General features: G+C 56.9%; 8 protein-coding genes across 8 annotated transcripts; 4 read left to right on the top strand and 4 right to left on the bottom strand.

The window, feature by feature from the left end:
* Nucleotides 1-23: 23 nt before the first annotated feature.
* Nucleotides 24-1,706, top strand: B0H64DRAFT_153002 (SBDS protein C-terminal domain-containing protein). Its single transcript, XM_062798470.1, has one exon. The coding sequence runs from the start codon at nucleotides 385-387 to the stop codon at nucleotides 1,357-1,359; it is 975 nt and encodes a 324-aa protein (XP_062659247.1). The 5' UTR covers nucleotides 24-384; the 3' UTR covers nucleotides 1,360-1,706.
* Nucleotides 1,472-2,961, bottom strand: B0H64DRAFT_396089 (ribosomal protein S13). The gene is made up of 5 exons (XM_062803814.1): nucleotides 2,849-2,961; nucleotides 2,288-2,361; nucleotides 2,201-2,229; nucleotides 1,978-2,099; nucleotides 1,472-1,919 (listed from the first exon to the last, which is right to left on the bottom strand). The coding sequence occupies exons 1-5, from the start codon at nucleotides 2,870-2,872 to the stop codon at nucleotides 1,698-1,700; spliced, it is 471 nt and encodes a 156-aa protein (XP_062659248.1). The 5' UTR covers nucleotides 2,873-2,961; the 3' UTR covers nucleotides 1,472-1,697.
* A 432-nt stretch (nucleotides 2,962-3,393) lies between these two features.
* Nucleotides 3,394-4,947, bottom strand: B0H64DRAFT_153062 (uncharacterized protein). Its single transcript, XM_062798471.1, has 4 exons — nucleotides 4,382-4,947; nucleotides 4,174-4,305; nucleotides 4,024-4,118; nucleotides 3,394-3,949 (listed from the first exon to the last, which is right to left on the bottom strand). The coding sequence occupies exons 1-4, from the start codon at nucleotides 4,565-4,567 to the stop codon at nucleotides 3,589-3,591; spliced, it is 774 nt and encodes a 257-aa protein (XP_062659249.1). The 5' UTR covers nucleotides 4,568-4,947; the 3' UTR covers nucleotides 3,394-3,588.
* A 471-nt stretch (nucleotides 4,948-5,418) lies between these two features.
* On the top strand, nucleotides 5,419-6,537 carry B0H64DRAFT_424379 (uncharacterized protein; the record flags this gene model as incomplete). Its single annotated transcript, XM_062805645.1, has 3 exons — nucleotides 5,419-5,865; nucleotides 5,900-6,119; nucleotides 6,183-6,537. 3 exons carry the CDS (start codon nucleotides 5,419-5,421, stop codon nucleotides 6,383-6,385), a joined length of 870 nt encoding a protein of 289 aa, XP_062659250.1. The 3' UTR covers nucleotides 6,386-6,537.
* Nucleotides 6,538-6,776: 239 nt separating this feature from the next.
* B0H64DRAFT_153077 (uncharacterized protein) lies at nucleotides 6,777-8,627 on the top strand. The gene has a single exon (XM_062798472.1). The coding sequence runs from the start codon at nucleotides 6,893-6,895 to the stop codon at nucleotides 8,459-8,461; it is 1,569 nt and encodes a 522-aa protein (XP_062659251.1). The 5' UTR covers nucleotides 6,777-6,892; the 3' UTR covers nucleotides 8,462-8,627.
* Nucleotides 8,628-10,627: 2,000 nt separating this feature from the next.
* B0H64DRAFT_153080 (uncharacterized protein) lies at nucleotides 10,628-12,512 on the top strand. Its single transcript, XM_062798473.1, has 3 exons — nucleotides 10,628-11,085; nucleotides 11,145-11,306; nucleotides 11,373-12,512. Exons 1-3 carry the CDS (start codon nucleotides 10,815-10,817, stop codon nucleotides 12,452-12,454), a joined length of 1,515 nt encoding a protein of 504 aa, XP_062659252.1. The 5' UTR covers nucleotides 10,628-10,814; the 3' UTR covers nucleotides 12,455-12,512.
* Nucleotides 12,513-13,472: 960 nt separating this feature from the next.
* On the bottom strand, nucleotides 13,473-15,853 carry B0H64DRAFT_153115 (uncharacterized protein). Its single transcript, XM_062798474.1, has 4 exons — nucleotides 15,643-15,853; nucleotides 15,336-15,458; nucleotides 14,013-15,276; nucleotides 13,473-13,952 (listed from the first exon to the last, which is right to left on the bottom strand). The coding sequence occupies exons 2-4, from the start codon at nucleotides 15,382-15,384 to the stop codon at nucleotides 13,502-13,504; spliced, it is 1,764 nt and encodes a 587-aa protein (XP_062659253.1). The 5' UTR covers nucleotides 15,385-15,458; nucleotides 15,643-15,853; the 3' UTR covers nucleotides 13,473-13,501.
* A 473-nt stretch (nucleotides 15,854-16,326) lies between these two features.
* On the bottom strand, nucleotides 16,327-18,874 carry B0H64DRAFT_153123 (pyridoxal phosphate-dependent transferase). The gene is made up of 2 exons (XM_062798475.1): nucleotides 18,808-18,874; nucleotides 16,327-18,564 (listed from the first exon to the last, which is right to left on the bottom strand). The coding sequence occupies exon 2, from the start codon at nucleotides 18,467-18,469 to the stop codon at nucleotides 16,499-16,501; it is 1,971 nt and encodes a 656-aa protein (XP_062659254.1). The 5' UTR covers nucleotides 18,470-18,564; nucleotides 18,808-18,874; the 3' UTR covers nucleotides 16,327-16,498.
* Between the last annotated feature and the right edge of the window lie 792 nt (nucleotides 18,875-19,666).

A 19,666-nucleotide genomic window follows, 5' to 3' on the forward strand; every position in this document is an offset into this window, starting at 1 on the left:
TCAAGATGGAAGATGCAAGAATGGGAAGAGGCGAGAAGTCCCCGGGGGCGATCAGTGAGCGATTACGTCGCCATGCACCAACGCGCATCCCCGCAAAAAGACCCGCCTGAGTCATCTCGACTCATCCACACAAGGAGCCACAAGTGGGCTGGTGCCCATCCGAGCGGTTTGGCGGGGTAGATTGATAAGGAAAAAGTCCCCGCGAGCAGGAGAGATATCGGTAGCACCGAGCAGTGAAAGTAACCCAGAGTCTGCTTGTCTTGCTCAACAAAAAGACCAATTCTTCAGGGCCTTTTTTCCAAAAATAAAAGAACCGCCACTCCTTCACGGCAAGCCTCCAGCCAAACCCTCTATCTTTCGGAGCACCTCTCCGCAACCGCCACCATGGTGATCCAGCAACCGTCCAACCAGATCAAGCTCACCAACGTCTCACTAGTCCGCCTAAAAAAGGGCAAGAAGCGGTTCGAAATAGCCTGCTACAAGAACAAGGTGCTAGAATGGCGGTCCGGGATCGAGACGGACCTAGACAACGTGCTACAAATCCCGTCCGTGTTCCTGAACGTGTCCAAGGGCCAGACGGCGCCGTCGGCCGAGCTGGCCAAGGCCTTCGGCAAGGACACGCCGGTGGACGACATCATCCTGGAGATCCTGCGCAAGGGCGAGATGCAGGTCGGGGAGAAGGAGCGCACGGCGCAGCTGGAGCGCGTGCACAACGAGGTCATCTCCATCGTGGCCAGCAAGCTGGTCGACCCGCGCACCAAGCGCGTCTACACGTCGGGCATGATCGACAAGGCCCTCGACATGCTCAGCTCGATGGCGCACCAACAGCAACAACAAGACAAAGACAACGCCAAAAACAACAACAATAACAACGACAGCAATACTGGCAACAACCCCGGCGCGGCGGGCACCCCGGCGACGGGCGAGGCCGGCGAGAGCAAGCCGCGGCCGACGTGGACGGGGGTGTCGGCGAACAAGAGCGCCAAGTCGCAGGCGCTGGACGCGATGAAGGCGCTGATCGCGCACCAGCCGATCCCCGTGGCGCGCGCCCGCATGCGGCTGCGCATCACCTGCCCGACCAGCGTGCTGAAGCAGGCCGTCAAGGCGCCCAAGGGAGCAGCGAGCGGGAAGGATGCGGAAGGAGGGGACGGGGAACAAAAAGCGCCCGGGACGGTCAAGGACAAGATCATCAGCTTCATCGAGCAGGTCGAGAATCAGGATGTCATGGGTTCCGAATGGGAGATCGTCGGATTCGTGGAACCGGGAGCCTACAAGGGACTGTCTGACTTCGTGGGAGGCGAGACGAAAGGGCAGGGGAGAGTCGAGGTTCTCGACATGACGGTCACGCATGAAGAATAACGGCTGTATCCCGGATACCCCTTTTCCTGATCATCTCGGTTTATGTAGGCGTTTGGTGTCCCAAAAGAGAAAAAGCAGGTAGCGAATTCATCACTCAACATGGCACATGCCAATTTGTCACAAATCATTCCTTTTCATGTCCGCGCCTGTATTGTCATGCTGTGAATCATGGTGGTTCCCTTTAGCGACCCCGCGAGCTCCCCAACGAATTGCCGAGATATTCGCAAGGTAATAAAAATCAACCCGTCCCGTCCATGACCACCCCTTAGCCTTGGGATAACACCGCCAGAAAGCCAAGCACAGCAGTGTCAAAGAATCCGCACGCCAGAGAAACCCACTTAACCACCCTTCTTCTTGGACACACCGACGGTCCGGCCGCGGCGGCCGGTCGTCTTGGTGTGCTGGCCACGCACACGGAGGCCCCAGTAGTGACGGAGACCGCGGTGGGCGCGGATCTTCTTCAAGCGCTCAAGGTCATCACGGAGCTTGGAGTCGACACCGTTGGCGAGGATCTGCGAGTCCTTGCCATCGACAATGTCACGCTGCCTGTTGAGGAACCACTGTTATGGCGCCGTTAGTGTCTACCTCTCCTGCGGACGATCGCAAGGGTGCACGTACCGAGGGGATCTTGTAGGCGGTGGGGTTCTGGATGATGGTGACCAGGCGCTCAAGCTCCTCAGAGGTGAGCTCACCGGCGCGCTTGTTCAGGTCGACATCGGCCTTCTTGCACACAAGGTTGGCTGTTCACCTGGTCAGCCATGTATTCCCGTGAATGTGCGATTTCGGTAGAGCGAGCGATTGCTTGCAAATCGTCGTGATGCGGAGCTAACGGGATACGTACAGTAACGACGACCAACACCCTTGATCTTACTAGATCACATGAGGTCAGCCCTGGAATCTCAAATGTTGCGATTTGGTGGATGCTCACGTCAAGGAGTAGACGACCTTCTGCTTGCCGTCAACGTTGGTGTTGAGCAGACGCAGAATGTGGTTGAAGTTGCTCTGGAGATACCGTTAGCTTCTATCACACATAGAACGCGCATTCATTCGATGCATCCGCCGAGCGTTGTCTGCTTCCTGCTGCCGTTCCGGTGATCCTAGGCTATTCTTGCGAGTTCGAAACGCTTTGGCCGTACTTCAGGACCATGATCTCGCACGGCCGACTGCCCTTCCGGGCGTGTGCGCCAGCAGTTTCCAAGCATGATCTCTCAGCGTAGTATTCCTGATGGTCTGCCGCCCAGCGAGGATCTCGGCAATCATCTTCCCTCATATCATGCCGCCTCTTTTGCCCCGTCGTATGATGCTGGCCGGCGGATGCCGTGCAAAATTCGGTTGTGGTCATGTCGAATGCACTCGCGAGCCGAGTCTGTGTCGATCGTGGCGGGTGATAATCGTCGTCGACGTCGCAACCCGGGGACATGCCCGGCAGCAGGAATTCGCAGACAACGGGAAGCCGATGGAATTCACCATCTTGGATGTGTCCACGTACCTTCTCGCCCGATACGAGAGACATGTTGGGCAACTTGGTCGGCACTCGTTGCTAGCTTGCTTGTCCGAGATCGTGGGAAAGAGTTGCAGTAAATTTGTGCCGCGATAGGTTTTCGAATTTCTGTGTGGTCACGTGGTGGGGCAAGCTTCCTGCAACAATAAACGCATTGACCCCAATGCCCCAGCTGCCCAGTTCACGCAACTTTGAAGCTTACCCTAACCCTCGATCTACAAACTTCGCAACCATTGCCGAGTCCACCCACCTGTATCTCAACTTCATCATTAAGCCCCTTGTTAAGTCGTGAGGGGAGCCGAGTGTCCACAAGGTTTTCTTCACATACTCGTCTATAAAGTGCCTCTGTTTCTCCTGCTGATCATTCGCCACTTCTTGTGATTCCGTCTTGAGCTCGAACCAATTTACCCTCTACTAGGTACCCTTCTGGGCAATGTACCAAATCACTTACTTCACAAACTTGGGACAAGATGTGAGCAAGCGATCAATTTATCTCTGTTTGTTGAATAGGTAACGCATGGCGTTGAACCATCTGGGGCGACCGAATCCGCCCCTGGAAACGAGCACTCCCGTTTTCCGTCCCGAGACCGGAAAGCAACACCGGTAGCACAAGTACTTCGCACTCAGTGACACTGACAACAACGATAGCTTGAAGGCTCCTAGCAGGGTTGGAGATCCAAACGTTGGCGGTTGGCTCGCCTGATCAAATGCTTGCTAGGACTATTCTGTCAACGATGCAGCAAGCATAACAAGGCCTCCAAACCCATCCATCCCCGAGCACCAGTCACCGGGTCCGGGGTATCGGCATCTGGGGTTGTGTGCCTCAGCCGCGCCACATCACTAATGCATTCCAGCTCGGCCGGGTCGATTCTGACGAGTTCGCCGCTGCCGGCCAGCGCAAAGGCAGCTCGGGCCTCGGCTTCTTCCTTCTCGTTCTCCGCCTTCCACGCCGACAGGTCTCCTGCCTCCCAGAGCCGCTTCTTGGCCGGCAGTGGTGCGATGACAAGGTCTGTCCGTCGCCGAACATTGCACATGCCCGCCGGCTCAAAATAAACGAGCATGTCAACGACCTGGTACACTACGCATAGTCTGGGGGTTGGTTAGCAGCCGTTGCCGTTACTCTTGCTGCGCTCTACAAACGCATTGGAGGCAAAGGGACTGACCTTCGTCTCGATTCCTTAAAGATCCATTTATCCCAAGCTGATTCCAGATCATTTTCGGGTGCATTTTCAATGGTACCAAGTTGTGTAGCCAGTGCCTGTGTTGTTAGCTCAGTGTTTGCCCAGCAAAAATAAGAAGAAAGCTTGACCTACAACTATAGCCGCAACCAACAGCGAATCAAGGCTGTTGTTGTAATCCGTTTGGCCCTCATCTACCTTGAAGATGAGATAAACAAGAACCGCCTGTATGGCAGCCAGCAATTGCCATTTGTTCCACCCGTGATACTAAAAGGGAAGCACTCGTGAGCCCCTCAGAACATGATCCCGGTTGTTTTTTGACTTATCACGGAACTTGGCGTACCTCTTGATAGAACCGTTTGCACTCCATCCGTACGTTTCTCCAGAACAATTTCCGGTTCCCCGGAACCCCGCTGCGGATCATATTGATGCAGTTGTTGAGTGGCTCCATGTTGTCGTTCTCGGCACTAGAAGACGCCATCATGCGAGCATGGATGAACGGTGGCAGCGAGTTATGCCGTAAAATCATGAGAGGATATGACTTTAGGGTTTGCAGGATAAGACTGGCGGTTCTTTGTGTTTTGGGGCCCAATTTCGGTCTCTAGACGAGGGATCCAAGAATATCATGCGGTTGTCTTGGTATCGACACGTATGGAAAGGAAGCCTCATGTTGACGTAAAGAGTCTGGAGGTCCGAAGGTGTCGGCTCATGAATCAGCGTGGGTGGCAGGGCTGGTGAAAATTGAACGGCATCTGCTTTAGTCTGCCAGTTACTCGCGGACTCGGCGAGGCTAAGGATTGGATTATCCCAGTCTAACCACTCGTTTCCTAGATTGTCTAGGACGGTTGGAAGTGGTGTGGCAAGGTCGTCTTGAAGTGGATGCTGGTCGCTGTCGTGAGGATCGGGCACCGGTGAAGATGATGATGTCGATGGCTGGACCGCCGTCGTAACACTACTTCGTTGAGCGCTCAACCCCCTGGTCGCCCCCCTGAGTGTGCCGGCTGGATATTGACAGTCGATGGCCCTGGTCACACAGCCGGAGCAGGTAGGTTGTTTGTTATCGTAACGAGCCTTGCGTTTTACACAGGCGATACATGACCAGGACCGGGTAGTAATACCCTCCTTCCGCGACCGGCGAGTTGTGAAGACGGAAGTTGGCGATACCTTGCCGTGGTGTTGCGGGGTCATTTCAAAGGGACGTCATCGTTTCAGTACCCAGGCAGTTTGTCAGCAGCAACAGCCAGAAATCCCACTGTTCAATGAGTTCCGTCGGGCGGAACAAATTGTACAATGCCAAGCTTGGAAGCAGGTTACACACCCTATACACACTCAATTTCTACACCAACTCACCTGTCATCCCATACACCTACAAAAATCACGATGGCCGCCCCTTACCCATCCCCAACCTCCACGTGGCGCAACAACACGTACGAGTCCCTCTCGCCAACCCGCCCCGAGCTCTCAGCCAAGGGCAAGACGGTGCTCATAACAGGAGGGGCCACCGGCATCGGGGCCGAGACAGCCCGCACCTTTGCCGAAGCGGGGTCGTCGCGGATCGCCCTGGTCGGGCGCCGGGAGCAGCCGCTTCTCGAAACGCAAGCGGCCATCCAACGCGAGTTCCCCGGCGTGGCCGTGTTCGTGGCGCCGGCCGACGTCACGCGGAAGAGCGAGGTGGACGCGGCCTTTGCCGGGTTCCTGGGCGGCGACGGGACGCTCGACGTGGTGGTCAGCGGCGCGGCCGTGATAGGCCCGTTCGAGCCCGTCGGCGAGGTCGACGGCGAGCGACTCATCGACACCGTCAACGCCAACCTCAGGGGCGCCTTGTTCGTTGCGCAGGCGTTTTCTGCGCTATGCGGCGAAGGATGCCGTGGTGGTCAATGTCTCGTCGTCAGCGGCTCATGTCAACTTTGGGCCTGGCCTTGCTGCCTACAGTGTTGCTAAGATGGCTGCCGTGCGGCTCTGGGACTCGTTGGGTTCTGCGAACCCCGGGCTGAGCGTCTTCCATCTCCAGCCTGGGGTGGTGGATACGGATATGAATAAGGAAGTGGGGGGTGTTAAGGCTCTGGGCAACGAGGACCACGGTAAGTAGGATGGTGCTTCTTTCCCGTGCTTGCTCAAGAATCATGAAACTGACGGGGTTTTAGTTTCCCTGCCGGCCACCTTCATTATTTGGCTTGCTAGCCCCGAGGCGCGTTTCTTGACGGGCAAGTTTTTGTGGTCGAACTGGGATGTGGATGAACTCAAAACTCGCCGCAGCGAGTTGGAGTCGAGCCGGATGCTCAATGTTGATCTTGTGGGGTGGCCGTTTGGGGATACCAGCTTCAAGGCTGGATGGAGTAGTGATTAACTAGACGCTGCACGTTGATGTATCTGCACAAAGTCCGAGGAGGCGCAATCATCTTTTCTTAGCTCTCTCTGCAACTGTGGTTTGGTAGTTCGGAGAAAAGAGTTCAGACCACTGCCAAGTTCGAACAAGCAAGCAAATCCTCATTAGGCGGGAGTCTTGGCGGATCCACGCGCTGTGGCTGCACCACAATGGGTGACGTGAGTGCGGTGGGCTGCAGGGGTTCGCATGTGCTTTCCCAGAACCAGAACATGAACGATGGCGGGGTTGATGCTTGACCTGCAGCAGTCCCAGGACTCCCGCTCAGCCTCGTGATGGATGCTGCGGCTGACCCACCATGGCCTCGTCAGCATTTTACTTTGTCTCGCCCTTCTTCAATCCATAAAGCCTAGAATATTGCCTCGTCCTTTAGTTACTTCAGAAGTGAAACCAAGAGAAACCAAACCCCAAGCTCTCATTCAACCAACAACCAAAAACACATAGCGCACTCCCCATTCATCCAAGGGCAAGATGCTCGACGAAAACTTGCCAACCTTTCGGTTGAAGCCGTCCTCCGATAACCCGCATTCGAGCCTCCTCTATTTCACCCAGAACGGTTCCGAACCAGCAGCCGAGTACCTGATACGTCGGGCGGACCCGGCCCTGCCCGCCTCGCGCAGCAAGTACGGGATTGCGATATGCGACCCATATAACACTGACGTGGTGTACGGAGAGGTGACGGTCGAGCCCGAGTGGTCCCAGCCAACCCTCTCCGCTGCTGAGATCCGCGCTCAAGCCCATGTCGGCGCGGCCCCGGCGCCGGCTATGCCGCTTGTCCCGGACAGCTTCACAGTTCAGCTGTACAACCCCGACCAGTCGGTGGCCGTCAAGATGGTGACTGGGTCATGGGGCAAGAGCGATACCTGGGAGTTTGAACTCCCCGTCCAGACCTTCCGCAAGCCCACTATCAGTGCGCTAGACCGCGAACAACAGGACAGCTCTACTGCGGCTGCCGACCTGATCCCGCGGGTCATGTTTAGGTGGAAGAAAGACGGGCTGCTGAGCAAGGATATGACATGCTACATGACGGGACAGCGACTCGGCGCACGCAAGAACAAGGAGCCCGACATTACCATCGGACTATTCAAGGCCGCCCGGGAGAGCATTCTGACCGTCTATCAGCCAAACCTGCACCGCGTCGAAATCGAGGACCGCAAGGGCCTGGAATTGGTCCTTCTGTTAGCATCAGAAGTCATCAAAGACCTCTGGTTGATCCCCAAGCCCGACACGTTCAACGTCCAGGGTGGAGGAGGCCCGGCACTGAACGTGGCCAAGAGAAAGAACTCCCGCCCAGTCGTCAACCCCTCCCCGGCCGCCCCCGTTATGTCCGGCGCGCTGGCGAACGTCCCCCCCGCCCAACCGGCACCCTCACCTCCCCCACCAGCGCAACAAAAGACCAACACCATCCCGCCCCCCGTCAAGCCCGAAATCGACGCCGAAACCCGGCGCCTCCAAGCCATGGTCGAGCGCGAGCAGCGCGAGCGCGAAAAGGCGGAACGCGCCGAGCAGAAGCGCATCAAGAAGATGGTCGAGGAGGAAGACAAGGAGCGGCGGCGGCGCGAGGCCGAGATCGCCAAGGAGACGGAGCGCCTCCGCAAGATGTACGGCGTCGAGGGCCAGGACCTGCCGTCCGACCGGCCGTCCCTCCCACCCCGCACCCAGCCCGCACCCGCACCCGGATCCCCGCAGCAGCAGCTCGGCCCCTGGGGCCACGGTCCGCCGCCGACGCTACCCCCGCGGCCGGTCAGCGCGGGCCCGCAATCGCGACCGCAGCACTCGTCGTCGCCGACGACCCCGGGGCCCCCTCCGGGACAGGGTTGCCATGGTCAGAGGCCGCCAACGCATCAGAGTCAGCATCCACAGCAGCAGCAGCAGCAGCAGGGGCAGGGGCCGTTTCATTCTAATGCGCTGAATGCGCTGTGGAAGGGCGCTGCTGGCGGGCTGCACCAGTTGCAGAATCAGGGGCAGCGGCCGCCGGGTAGGAGGAAGTCTGAGGATGAGAAGGCGAAGGTGAGGAAGAAGAGGAGTTCGCATTGGTAGTTTTTGGGGATGTGGGAGGTTGGAGTAGGGAGTTTGGAGGGTTTTGTTTTGGGTATGACTGGTTGATGAAGGGATGAGCGAAAGTATGAGCGTTGCTTGGTTGCTTGGATTATATGCATAGATGGTATACAGCTTTTGCAACAGCGACTTTTTTGTCCATGCCGGCGAAGTTCACGAGCACGATACATTGTTTGGCACACAGTTATGGGAATCCTTGGGGACAGAGCGCAGCAAGTCTCTTGATGTCTTACCTGGAAAGGGGAGCCGGACAACGGGTTGTCCTCTTTTCAGACCGCGAACTTTCGATTGCTGTGCAAGTGAGGAATTGGAACTTTGACCTGTTCTTTTCCTCCATCTTCGTTTTCATCTCGGCTTCTTTCCCCCTTTCGTCTGATCACAACCAATTCCATGCCATGCATTATTTCCTCTGTCATCTCTCCCAACAAACACGGACCAGGCATGCCTGCAAAACCCAACAAGGCACTTACACCGAGCTTAGCTGTCTCGAACCTCGTGTTTGCTTTGCATCTCGACGTAGATTAACTCTTTCAGCTCCGCTCCTGTTTCAAACAGCGTCCTGGCGTCGCATCGGCCAAAGGAATCATTCTAGAATGTCTCGTCTCCCCCACCTCACCAGCAGGAGACCGCCTTCTCATAGGTCTCCGCGGCGAGAACAGGCACCTACCCCAGCTGGCGGAGCTAGTATGTATGTAAGTGATGCGGGAGAGAGACCGGACCGGCCACGAAGTGAAACGCGGGGTGGCCCGGCGGTGGGAGCTTGCCAGGGCGGCCCAGAAATCCGGTGGTTTCAACTTGGCTGTGCTCGAGGGTTTGGCCTGGGACAGCCTGGCTTGCCCGGGGCCGCGTGTCCCCCTGCTGCTGGGGAGGGACAACGGAAGGGGATAGGGTGCATGGGTTTTGTCGGCGGGAAGGGTGAAGGGATGAATCGGGCATCTTGTGGCTGTCATTGGATCGCAGGGGGCGTAACACGGGCTGGGGCTGTGTGTGGCATGCAGGGCGAGGGGGATTCACAAAAAAGAGGATTCAACTCGTTGCTGGGTTGCTGGGTATGTTCAGACGGAATATGGCCAAACCGCCCGGGTGGGATCATGAGGAAGAGGCACCCAACGTAGGGTCTATATTGGGACAGGTTGTGTATGGACGTAACGTACGCATGCATACACGCAGCAGAGCAGATGGAAAGCGTGCGTCGGAATATTGAGCGGGGTTGTGCAGCGAGAACCGAGTTTATTAGGGTGTGGTTCGGGAGCTTTATCGACAAAAGGTCCGCCAATAATGAAATCAGAAGCACGAGGACAGCTGACGATCCTCTCAGACGGCGGCCGGATCGTCGAGGTGCAGTTGGAAGCCGGAGTCTGCCTCGTGAGACCTCGAACCATGTGAAAGAAAAACAGATGCAGCCGCTGTCTGATGCGCATGACGCAAATCGTCGCGTTGGTATTTACGGCGGGAACTAGTTGTAATATTGTAACCAACTGTGACCTTGAGCATTGAACTGAATGGTCAACATACAATACAAGTACACTCCTGCTTATGTACACGTACGAAGTACTGTATGCACCCCACGGAGGGGACTCGGCAGATTTGACGTGGGTTGCGCCGAAAAGTTGAAAGAGACGGGACTCGAAAAGACTCGTTCGGACTCGGGACTTCCAGGCGCGGGTTGGTCCTTGTTCACATCAGTTGAATCAGGTCCTGTCACTGCTTTGGAAAGGGTCACCCTGGTTAGGGCCCACAGGGGTCCGGTAAGCCGGCAGGGCAAATTTGACGCTAGGACGGGTTGGGAAGGGGCACCACTTCCAAGCGACCAAGCGAGCGGCTACCCGAGCCCGCAATCAACAACCTCTCCGCCCGCATCGACGACCAAAGAAGCAAATCCCGTTAGGCCCGCTCTCGCTCTCTCCTTTACCGTTCTTGCCCTCGACCGCCGACTCGACCGCCGACTCCAAATCCCGTAACCCGCCCGGTAACTACCTCCGTCCCGCCGCCACAATAAACCGTCGCCGCTCTCCGTTTCTCTATTGAGGGGCCGAACCCTCCTGTGAGAACCCGTTGCTGCCGCTCCTCCCCCCTCCGCACCCGATCGATCGGCTACCACCCGCATCCCACAAGCGCCGATCCCAAACCGTCGCTCCTCCCTTGTCGACGCTGACGCTTCGCTCAACCCCGCCTTGCTTGACGCCCTCGCTGCTTCGTCCGGCTTGCCATCTCAAACAGGAACGCCCTCGCGCTTCCTGCTTTCTTCCCCGTTAGTCGTCTTTCGGAGCGATATCAAACCGTCACCCTGGCCCTCGCTGCAGCCCAGGCCGTGAGGGCCCCAATCTACCCAGTCATGAACTTCGACTCGGGGACCGCCTACGCCGAGTCGGATGCCGACGACGAGTACGAGAGAGACATGCATGGCAGCTCGCCCATCGCTACCGACCTCGAGACCTCGCCCATCGACTCGGACCCCCCATCAGCCGAGCACACACCCACTACCTACGGCTACCGCTCGAGTGCCGACAGGCTACCCGAGACCATCATATCCGAGTGGACCGCCGACGAGTGCGCCGACTTCGTCGCCAGCATAGGCCTGCAACAATACGCAGACATCTTTCTCGGTAAGCAGACCCTGCCCAGGCTCCGGCGGGCTGCCAACTGCTGACACAGCTTGCTATAGAAAATGAGATTGTTGGCGAGGCCCTCATCGCCCTCCAACATGAAGACCTCAAGGCTATGGGACTCAACAGTGTGGGCCACAGACTAACCATCCTTAAGTCGGTGTTTGATGTCAAGAAGGCCCAAGATGTTCCCATCGAATCCGACCACTATATGCCGCTAAGTAGGCCTTGTTCCAATACGCCCATATCCGTCAAATATGCCATGTTCTAACCCACGGGATTCGCAGCGGCCGAGACGCAAGCCCAATCGTCGTATGCCACGCTAAAAGACATTAAGCTCCTCGTGGAGCAACTTCGCCTTCGGGATGAGCGAATATCATTAGTTGAGCAGGACATCCGCAGGTTAATGGACGATTACAGGAGGTTACGGGAAGATGTGCTCCCAGCAGTGCGCATGGTAAAAGATGCCCAGCAGCCTCTACCCAACCTGAGCAATGGCCCGGCTTACGAGAGCACTTTGTCGCCCCCGGCGCCGACACCATCAACCAGCCAGTCCGCCGCGGGACTGAAGCGCCAGTACTCGACCAAGAAGATCATGCTTGGAACAACTCCCAAAGCCACGTCCCCGACGCACCTACAAACAAACCACGATCGGTCGATAGTCGAACAAACCCTCGACCCGTCCAGCGCCGCCGAAAGAGCCGTCCTCTCGTCGTCACACCTCGCCGCCATGAATGGGTCCGGAGGAAGCGCCCCATCACCATCCTACCCCTCTCCCAATATGCCCTCCCCGACCTCGCCACCTACAGGCATGCTATCCGGCACCACCCTCGGCGCGCGCTCCTACCGTGCCGGCGGCGACCAACCGACGCCCTCATCCCGTTCCACCTTCGCACCAGAAGACTCGTACAACCAAGCAAAGAACACGGCCCCGCGCAGGATGCAGACGCCCGCGCCAGAAACGCCCGGCGCCGCAAGCAACGCCTCGGTCGAAATCTTCAAGTCCTTCCGCGTCAGCATGGACGACCCCTGCTACAAGGTCCTGCCCGCCGCGCTCAAAAAATACCAGATCAACGCCCCCTGGGACCAGTACGCCCTCTACATCGTCTACGGCGACCAGGAGCGCTGCCTGGCCCTCGACGAGAAGCCCCTCATCCTCTTCAAGCAGCTGGACAAGGAAGGGAAGAAGCCCATGTTCATGCTGCGCAAGACCAACAACGCCTCCGCCGACGGCGCCAACCCGGACGCGCCGCCCGGCAGCGCCGGGCTCATGGGGCCCGGGAGCACCTCGGCCTCGGCCGCCGCCGCCGCCGCCGCGAGGGGCGCCGGTGCCGGCGTCGGCTATGACCCGCCGGGAGGCATCATTTAGGGGGGGTTTGGGTGGACTCCTGCGGCCGTTCTGACTCGCGCGTGTGGGGTGGACGGAGGAGTGCGGGGTGGGGGGGGGAGGGGTTGACTCGGGACTGGCAAGGAAGGGGTCCTGAGACTGAGCGGGGGGGAGAAGAAGAAGAAGAAGAAGAAGAAGATGGGGCTGGGATGGGGTCGGGTTTTGTGTGTGTGTATGACTTTTGCTTCTGGGATGTGTGAAGGAAGGTTTGTCTGTTTGGGTGTTGGGGGGAAAGTTGGATCGTCTGTAGGGGGGAGGGATCTTTTTATCATTCGAGAGAGAAGTGAGCGAGAACGGGGGAGAGGTAGATGGGTGTCGGGTTTGTTGGGCATTTTGCGATGGGATATAGGGTGGAGTGTAGGTTTTTGGAGAGTAAGGAAGGGGTTTGGAAGCCAAAAAAAAAACAAAAGGGGGCATTCTCGTTCGGTAGTCTGGTAGTGTTCGTTTGCAGGGTGGCCTGGTGTTGTGTCTTTCGTCGTCTATATGCATTTGGTTGCCCACATTGCCTGGGCAAGCGTTCCCCTTTCGTTGCTTTTCTTGTCCATATCTCACCTTTCTCGCGTGCATGGTTGTGTGAAGTCATCGAGGCGCATGTCAACGTGCTGCAAATGAGCCGTGTCACGTTGGGGGGCCGTTATGGACAAGCATTTCCCTAGGGGTTCAAAGACTTCCGCTTTGTGTTGCCCACTAACTGAAGAGGGGCGGGGAAAGATATTCTTGGTATACACTACTTTGTACAGAGTACCTTTACAGCTAAGCTTCCCTATCCGTGTTCCATAAACGCCAGAATGGACCACCCCAAACACCCCAAACCACGACTGCTATGGTGTAGCGTAACCCTGCAAAAACACCGCTCTTGCCCTGTGTACGCCATTCTTCCCAGTCCCTCCAAGCATTATTACTCCAATGATACTTGCGGCCCTTCTTTGCCCTTGGATTCGAAGCGTTGCCAGGTGGTTGACTGTCCATGACTTAGACAATGTCAACCCGTTTGAGCAACCCAACGACCCCGGCTTTTAGGCGCCCGTCTCACCGATATCTCCCACTAGTGGGCTTATTCCTCGCCTTCTCAATAGTTCCCTTAAACTCCTGGTAAAGTGCTTTCACCATGCCATTTTTCTCCCAATGATTCATGATCTTGTCCACGAGGTCGTTCCTCTCCTGAGGATCCATGCGCTCCCGCTCGACCACCTTGGCGGAATCCATGTAACCTTCGATGTGAAGGCGGGTATCCACAAAGACGAGGAGGCCCTTCTTCCAGTGCATGAGATCATGTGTTGTTTCGGCGTTGCTGTTGCAGACCGCGCCAACAAACCATTCTGTGTCCTCCTTAGGGATTGAATTGCCGTTCTCATCATCGTCATGGGCGTTGGAGCCCGAGCCGGAGTCGGACTCGCTGTCCATATCGACGGGCTGGAGGAAGCGTTCGAGGTTCGTGATGTTTTTGTAGTAGGGGGCACCGGTGAAGGTCATCAAGTATCTGAGGTGACGAAGTTAGTTGAGTTTTTTCCCGGTCCTAAAGATGATTCCAGTCACTTACTTGGCGGGATGGCCTGTCCTGCCGCAGGCGCCGCAGTGTTGAACCTCGGCCATATCGCCCTTGGAAAGCTCCACGTTGTTGAAGTATGGTCGAGCCCGGAGCGCCATGATAAACTCTTTTTTCCAAGCAGCAGAGGCAAACTTGGAGGTGGCGAGACCTTGGACTTCATCATCCAGCTTCTTCCACGCCATGTGGTATACCGCATGTTCCTTGGGGAACTCAGGATTGACCATGAACTGCACAAGCCACTCTATGGCATCCCGGAAATATTCCTTCAGCGACTTTTGTGAGTGCCTTGTGAACTCCAGGGGCATGTCCTGATAGGCCTCATCAGGTACACCAAGGGGAGCGTCGTCGTCGTCGATGACGAAATCGTCCAAACTCTCCGACCCGTCATCGCCATCGACCACGTTCCGCTTTTGCTTCTTCTTGCCCTTCTTGCTCTTCCTTCTCTCCGTGGCGGAGTCCTCCAATACAGGCTCATTGATACCCTCTTCGTCGTCCTCGAACTCATCAAGCACGAGATGATCTGGATCGCTGTCGTACATAGCCTTTACGGGCTCCTCCTCGTCCGAAGACGACGAATTCTCGTCCTCGTTGATCACTTCGCCGGCACGCTTCCGGCGGAGTAGCTCTCGAGCTTTCTCTTTTAGTGTGAGCGGCTTCCGTCTCGCGCGGCCAGTTTTAACTGAAGATGGCGCAGGCGGTTCTTCTTCGTCTTCGTCCTCTTTGTCTTCCTGGCTGGAGATTGTATTTTTTCTCCGAATGAGGCGGCGCCGCTTGATAGGTGGGGAGACGAGGGGCTGCTCGTCCTCATCACTCTCGCTGGGGGCCAAATGTCTCTTACGCCTAGCTATGGGAGTGGCCAGGGGTTCGTCGTCGTCGTCTTCCTGGTCATCACTCTCCTCCCGAGCTTTTTCGCCCTTTCCCGATGATAGGATGCTGGACTCCGACTCCGAATCCGACTCCCACCCGGGCCCGGCAACTGGACGTCCCTTGCCCCGTCGCGTCCCCCTCACGGGAAATACCCGCTCCTGCTCATCCTCTCTCGCCTCTTCCGAAGAGGAATCCTCGAATGCGACTGTCTTTTTCCTCGTACTCCCAGGTACCTGGGACGAGTGCATAAACGACGACGGAGGTGCCGGCGGTGAACTGTCCAAGGGAGCCGCATTCCTGGGTGGCGAACTCAATACCGAAGTTCCCGAGGCAGCCTTGTCCTTTCTCTTCCCACGGGGCCGAATGATGGTTTTTACCCGCGGGCGGCCTGGAGGCGCATTAGCATGCTTCTTGATACGAAATACAGGTCATGGGGAATAATCTCACCAAGCGTCGCCTCCAGTGTCTGCTGTTTCTTTTTCCTAGGCCTCACCATCCTGTCAACTTAACATCAACAGGAGGAAGAGGCAAAACCAGCCGGACCCGTCGTCACTGTTGTAGGTCGGCGGGCTAAACGATATCATGTCAGCCGAGAGCTCCTCATGCGTTAGAGTTTGATGGTAAATATTGTCGCATCGAGTCCTTTTCAATGCGCTATTCCCCATCTTCCAAAACCCAAACGACCGTGCATCTAATGTGCAGTGGTGGTATGGGTTGGAGCAAGCAGGTATTCGTGTTCTGCAAACGGATGCACTTACCCGAATTTGGACAGCGACGAGGTACTCTTAAAAGGTCGAACTTCAATAGAAGGAGGTAAGATGCTGAGAGGGAGAGTGCGAATGCCGTGTAAAAGGGTTGTCGTGCTATAAAAACAAAAGGGGATAAGCCTGTTGGTGGGATATCCAGAGTTGGTTGTGGTTGGGAGAGAATGTGGATGATGGAAAACGACGGATGCACAGTGGCCAAGAACGAGAACAAACAGATTGAGTTACACGGAAAGTAATCTGTACGATGAGTTTCTACAAACGGCGCGCGGAACAGAACGCGGTGGCACGTGACTACCATGATGCACACTCTTAAACATCAGATGAAAGCTGTTTTAGTTAGCATCATTGTTGCCGCTGCATGCAGAAGAAAAGAGTGGCACACCAATATGTAGTGTCACACAAGCTCCACAAGGTACAGTATTCTATTCCCATAAGTATCTCTCATTATTGTGATCCATTCATCACCCAAGTCCTCAACCACCGGCTGTTGCCCTCCTGACGCCACTGACCGTCCACCCCAACTCCAAACCCCCACATGAAAAAAAGTATGTGGCGGAAAAGTACATTACGTGTGTGCGACTTCCTGCTCCGGCCAGAACGAGATGTTTGGTACCGCCCCCTCCCAAGACAAGACCCGACAACCACAACCCCCTTCAGATTATAGACATTACCACCGTGGCGACGTCCACTCATCACCGCCGGGTCTCTCATCAGTAGCAGGACCAACACACAAGAGACCTTGACGACAGCGTTATACAAAGCGAGTTTCCCACCCGCCCCGTTCCGTTCAAGAAGCCCCTTATTTGATTTATATACACCAACCGATACGAAACCGCTCGCTCTTTATCGAAGCTGCTCCTTCGCATCCTGCACACCGCGCTCAATGACGTGGTCCAGCTTCCACCGAGGCGCTTTGACGACGCCTTCGAGACCGTTCGCCTTGCGCCACTCGTTCTCCATTTCGGGCGTGACACCGTCGGGGAGCGGCTCCTGGCCGCCGGCAATGCCGGTGGAGTACTTGAGCTGCAGGATATCACCAACCTCGTCGCAGGCGGCAAGGATACGGTCCATGTCTTCCTTGTTGTGAGCCGACGAGATACAGAAGCGGGCTCGCGAGCTGATGAGCGGCGTGGCCGGGTAGCCGACGACAACGACCGAGATCTTGCGCTTGAGCATTTCGTGGCTGAAGGCCGACATCTTGCCCGGGTGGTAGAGAACGATGGGGATGATGGGTGAGTCGTCGTGGCCGTACGTGATGAAGCCGAGTCGCTTGAGTCCGAGGCGCAGGTACCGCGAGTTGAAGGCGAGGCGTTGCAGGCGCTCCTCGCCCTGACCGGGTGCGATCTCGCCGGTGATGAGCCGGAGCGAGGTAAGAATCTGCATCAGGACCGGGGGAGTCGCCGACTCGCCAAGTAGGCTGGCCGCGTTGGCAATCCGGAGCCCGTCAATGATGTTCTTCTCACCGGCAATGTAGCCACCGTTGGCACCAAACGACTTGGTCAGAGTTCCCATAAGAATGTCGACCTCAGCTGGGTCAATACCAAAGTAGTCGCAAACGCCGCGGCCCTTAGGCCCTAGCGCTCCAATGCTGTGAGCCTCATCCACATACAAGAAAAACTTGTACTTCTTCTTCAAGGCCAAGACTCCGGGAAGATCGACCATGGTGCCCTCCATCGAGTAAAGGCCCTCGACGGCGACCAATATCTTCTTCCACGGCCGGTGGGTGCGCGGCTGGCCCTGAGAGATGGCCTCACGCAGCTTCCGCTCCAAATCCTCCATATCGTTGTGGCTGAACGACCGGATAACCGCACCGGACATACGCGCACCAATGCGGATCGAGGCGTGGTTGAGTTCGTCGGAAAGAATGAGGCAGCCCTTGGAGACGAGCGCTGGGAACGAGCCCGCGTTGGTCACAAAACCCATCGAAAATACCATGGCGGCGGGCTTGCCGACAAAATCGGCAACCTCGCGCTCGACCTCCAGAGCCAGTTCCGACGTACCGGAATCGGCACGCGGGCTAGCGAAGCTGAGACCACTCTTGCGGACGCACTCCTCAACGGCGTCGGCGCAGGGACCTTCCGAGTTGGCGAAACCCAGGTAGTTGTACGAGCTCACGTTCAGGGTTTGTGTGTAGGTGCCCGTGTACTTGTAAGTACGGTTGAAATCGTCCGATTTGCGGTCAATGAGGGTGATGTAGCGGCCAGGTACGCCGGTGGTAGGCCGGGCGAAGCAGTCGTCAAGGCGGAGCTTCAACCTCCTGACGTAGAAGTTGTCAAAATCATCGTTGAGCGGAGCATAGCCATTGAAAACCTTAAGGCTCTGGTAATGTTTCTTGTCTCCAAATCGCTTGCCGAAAAAGTCTCGCGCGTGGCCGAAGAAAATAAGGAGCAAGTAGCTAATATATGTGGTGAGGACAAAGTAGTAGGGCGGCTCGTCTTCGATGGGCGTCTCGAGGGGTTTGCCTTGATGGGCGCTGATGTACAGATGGCTTTGGTCGAGGAGGGGTCCGAATTGGGCATCACGGCGCTCCTGCTTCTTAGCCTCGTCGGCAGAAGGGGGCTCGAAAAGGGTGGTGGGGGTCTCGTCCGTGTTGAGCTCGGCTCCGTGCGCGGCCGACAATGAGATGGTCGGGAGGGGGCTGGGAGATGACATCCTGGGCGATGCCACCTGGTGGTGCAGGGTTTGCTCTTTTGCTTTGGACGAGAAGAAGCCGGCGAGGCGGTTTCCTTTCGACTGAGAAGGTCGTCGCTCGCCTGCCTTCTCAGACGATGGCATGCTGGACGTTGAGAAGGGATTCGAGAGCTTCCGAGGCATCGCTATCGGCGCGTGCGGCGCTCCTGAACAGTACAGCTGACGGGGCCTCGACGCTGATCGCAAGCGCGATTGAAGATGGGTTGCGCCAATGGATACTAGGGAAAGCTGGTCGTTAGCAGGGGGTCTTCTGGAGCCTCCTAAAAGGTGACGCGGCAATTGGCCGCAACTCTGGGTCCAAGGTTGACTCCCAAGCGGTGTGATTCCGGGCGTCGGTCGGGGATAGTTGGGGGCTGGGAACCCCTTTTACAGCCCCAATAAACACGCGGCCGCCCAGTCCAGATCGCAAACTGCAGCGCCTGGGGTCGGTCCATGGTAAATCCAAACAGATTACAACTCACATTAAGAAGCTCGCCGAGTCGGTTGCAGAGTTGAACGTGTAGGCGTTGAGCTGATGTCGTCGGTGTAGCGAGGTGAGAATGACGTGCCGGTGCAGCCGAAAGCTCCTCCACCTAGCGAATGGGAAGCTGCGTCGAAAGCCGCAAAGGGGCGATGAGATAGGTCGGACGAGTGCTTGCCGGGGCAGCTGTCGACGGGATCTCGGCGGGGAGAAAAGGAAGGAAGAAGGACCTCACGGCCGAGGTCGCCGTCGCCCTGGGTTCTGGACGAATTTGCGAAGGGGGCTCTTGTCTTCAGTGGGGGTTGTCAAGCTGCAAGAACAAGAGATCAAGTTCACCGGAAAGGGACAGGGCGAGCGCGAAGGTGGACATGCAGAGGATTTCAGGGAAACGGACTTGGCCTGAGTGACGAGATTGACGAATCGGGGCGCCAGGGACGGAGTTGTGGGGCACCGCTTGGCGGAAAACCCACCATCGCAATTTGAAAGCAGCCCTGCTGCCCTGCCCAGTGCCTTCCGTCAACCCCCTGAGGTGACGGGTTTCTCATCCTCGCCGATGCCGACGGGTCCGGCTGTGACTGTCCCTGGCTCGCCCGGATCGATCATCACGATGAAGACAAGGGGTAATCGCCCCTCCCAAGTTTGCGGGGTGATAAAATCATCGACTGAAAGTATTTTGGGAGTCTCAATTTATCAGGTCTGCAATGGGTTGTCCATACCCAACCTACCCGCGGCATGGAAAACGTTTCCGGCAACTTAACGCCCATCAACCCAACCCAGCGAAGGCGTGCCAAGTAGTTATGGGCGAAGGGGTCCATTCGCGACTTTCGGTTTCGTTGTGGGCAGTGGGATCCAGGGAAATG

Source organism: Chaetomium fimeti, assembly GCF_033439085.1.
Source record: "Chaetomium fimeti strain CBS 168.71 chromosome Unknown B0H64scaffold_4, whole genome shotgun sequence".
NCBI classification, from domain to species: domain Eukaryota; kingdom Fungi; phylum Ascomycota; class Sordariomycetes; order Sordariales; family Chaetomiaceae; genus Chaetomium; species Chaetomium fimeti.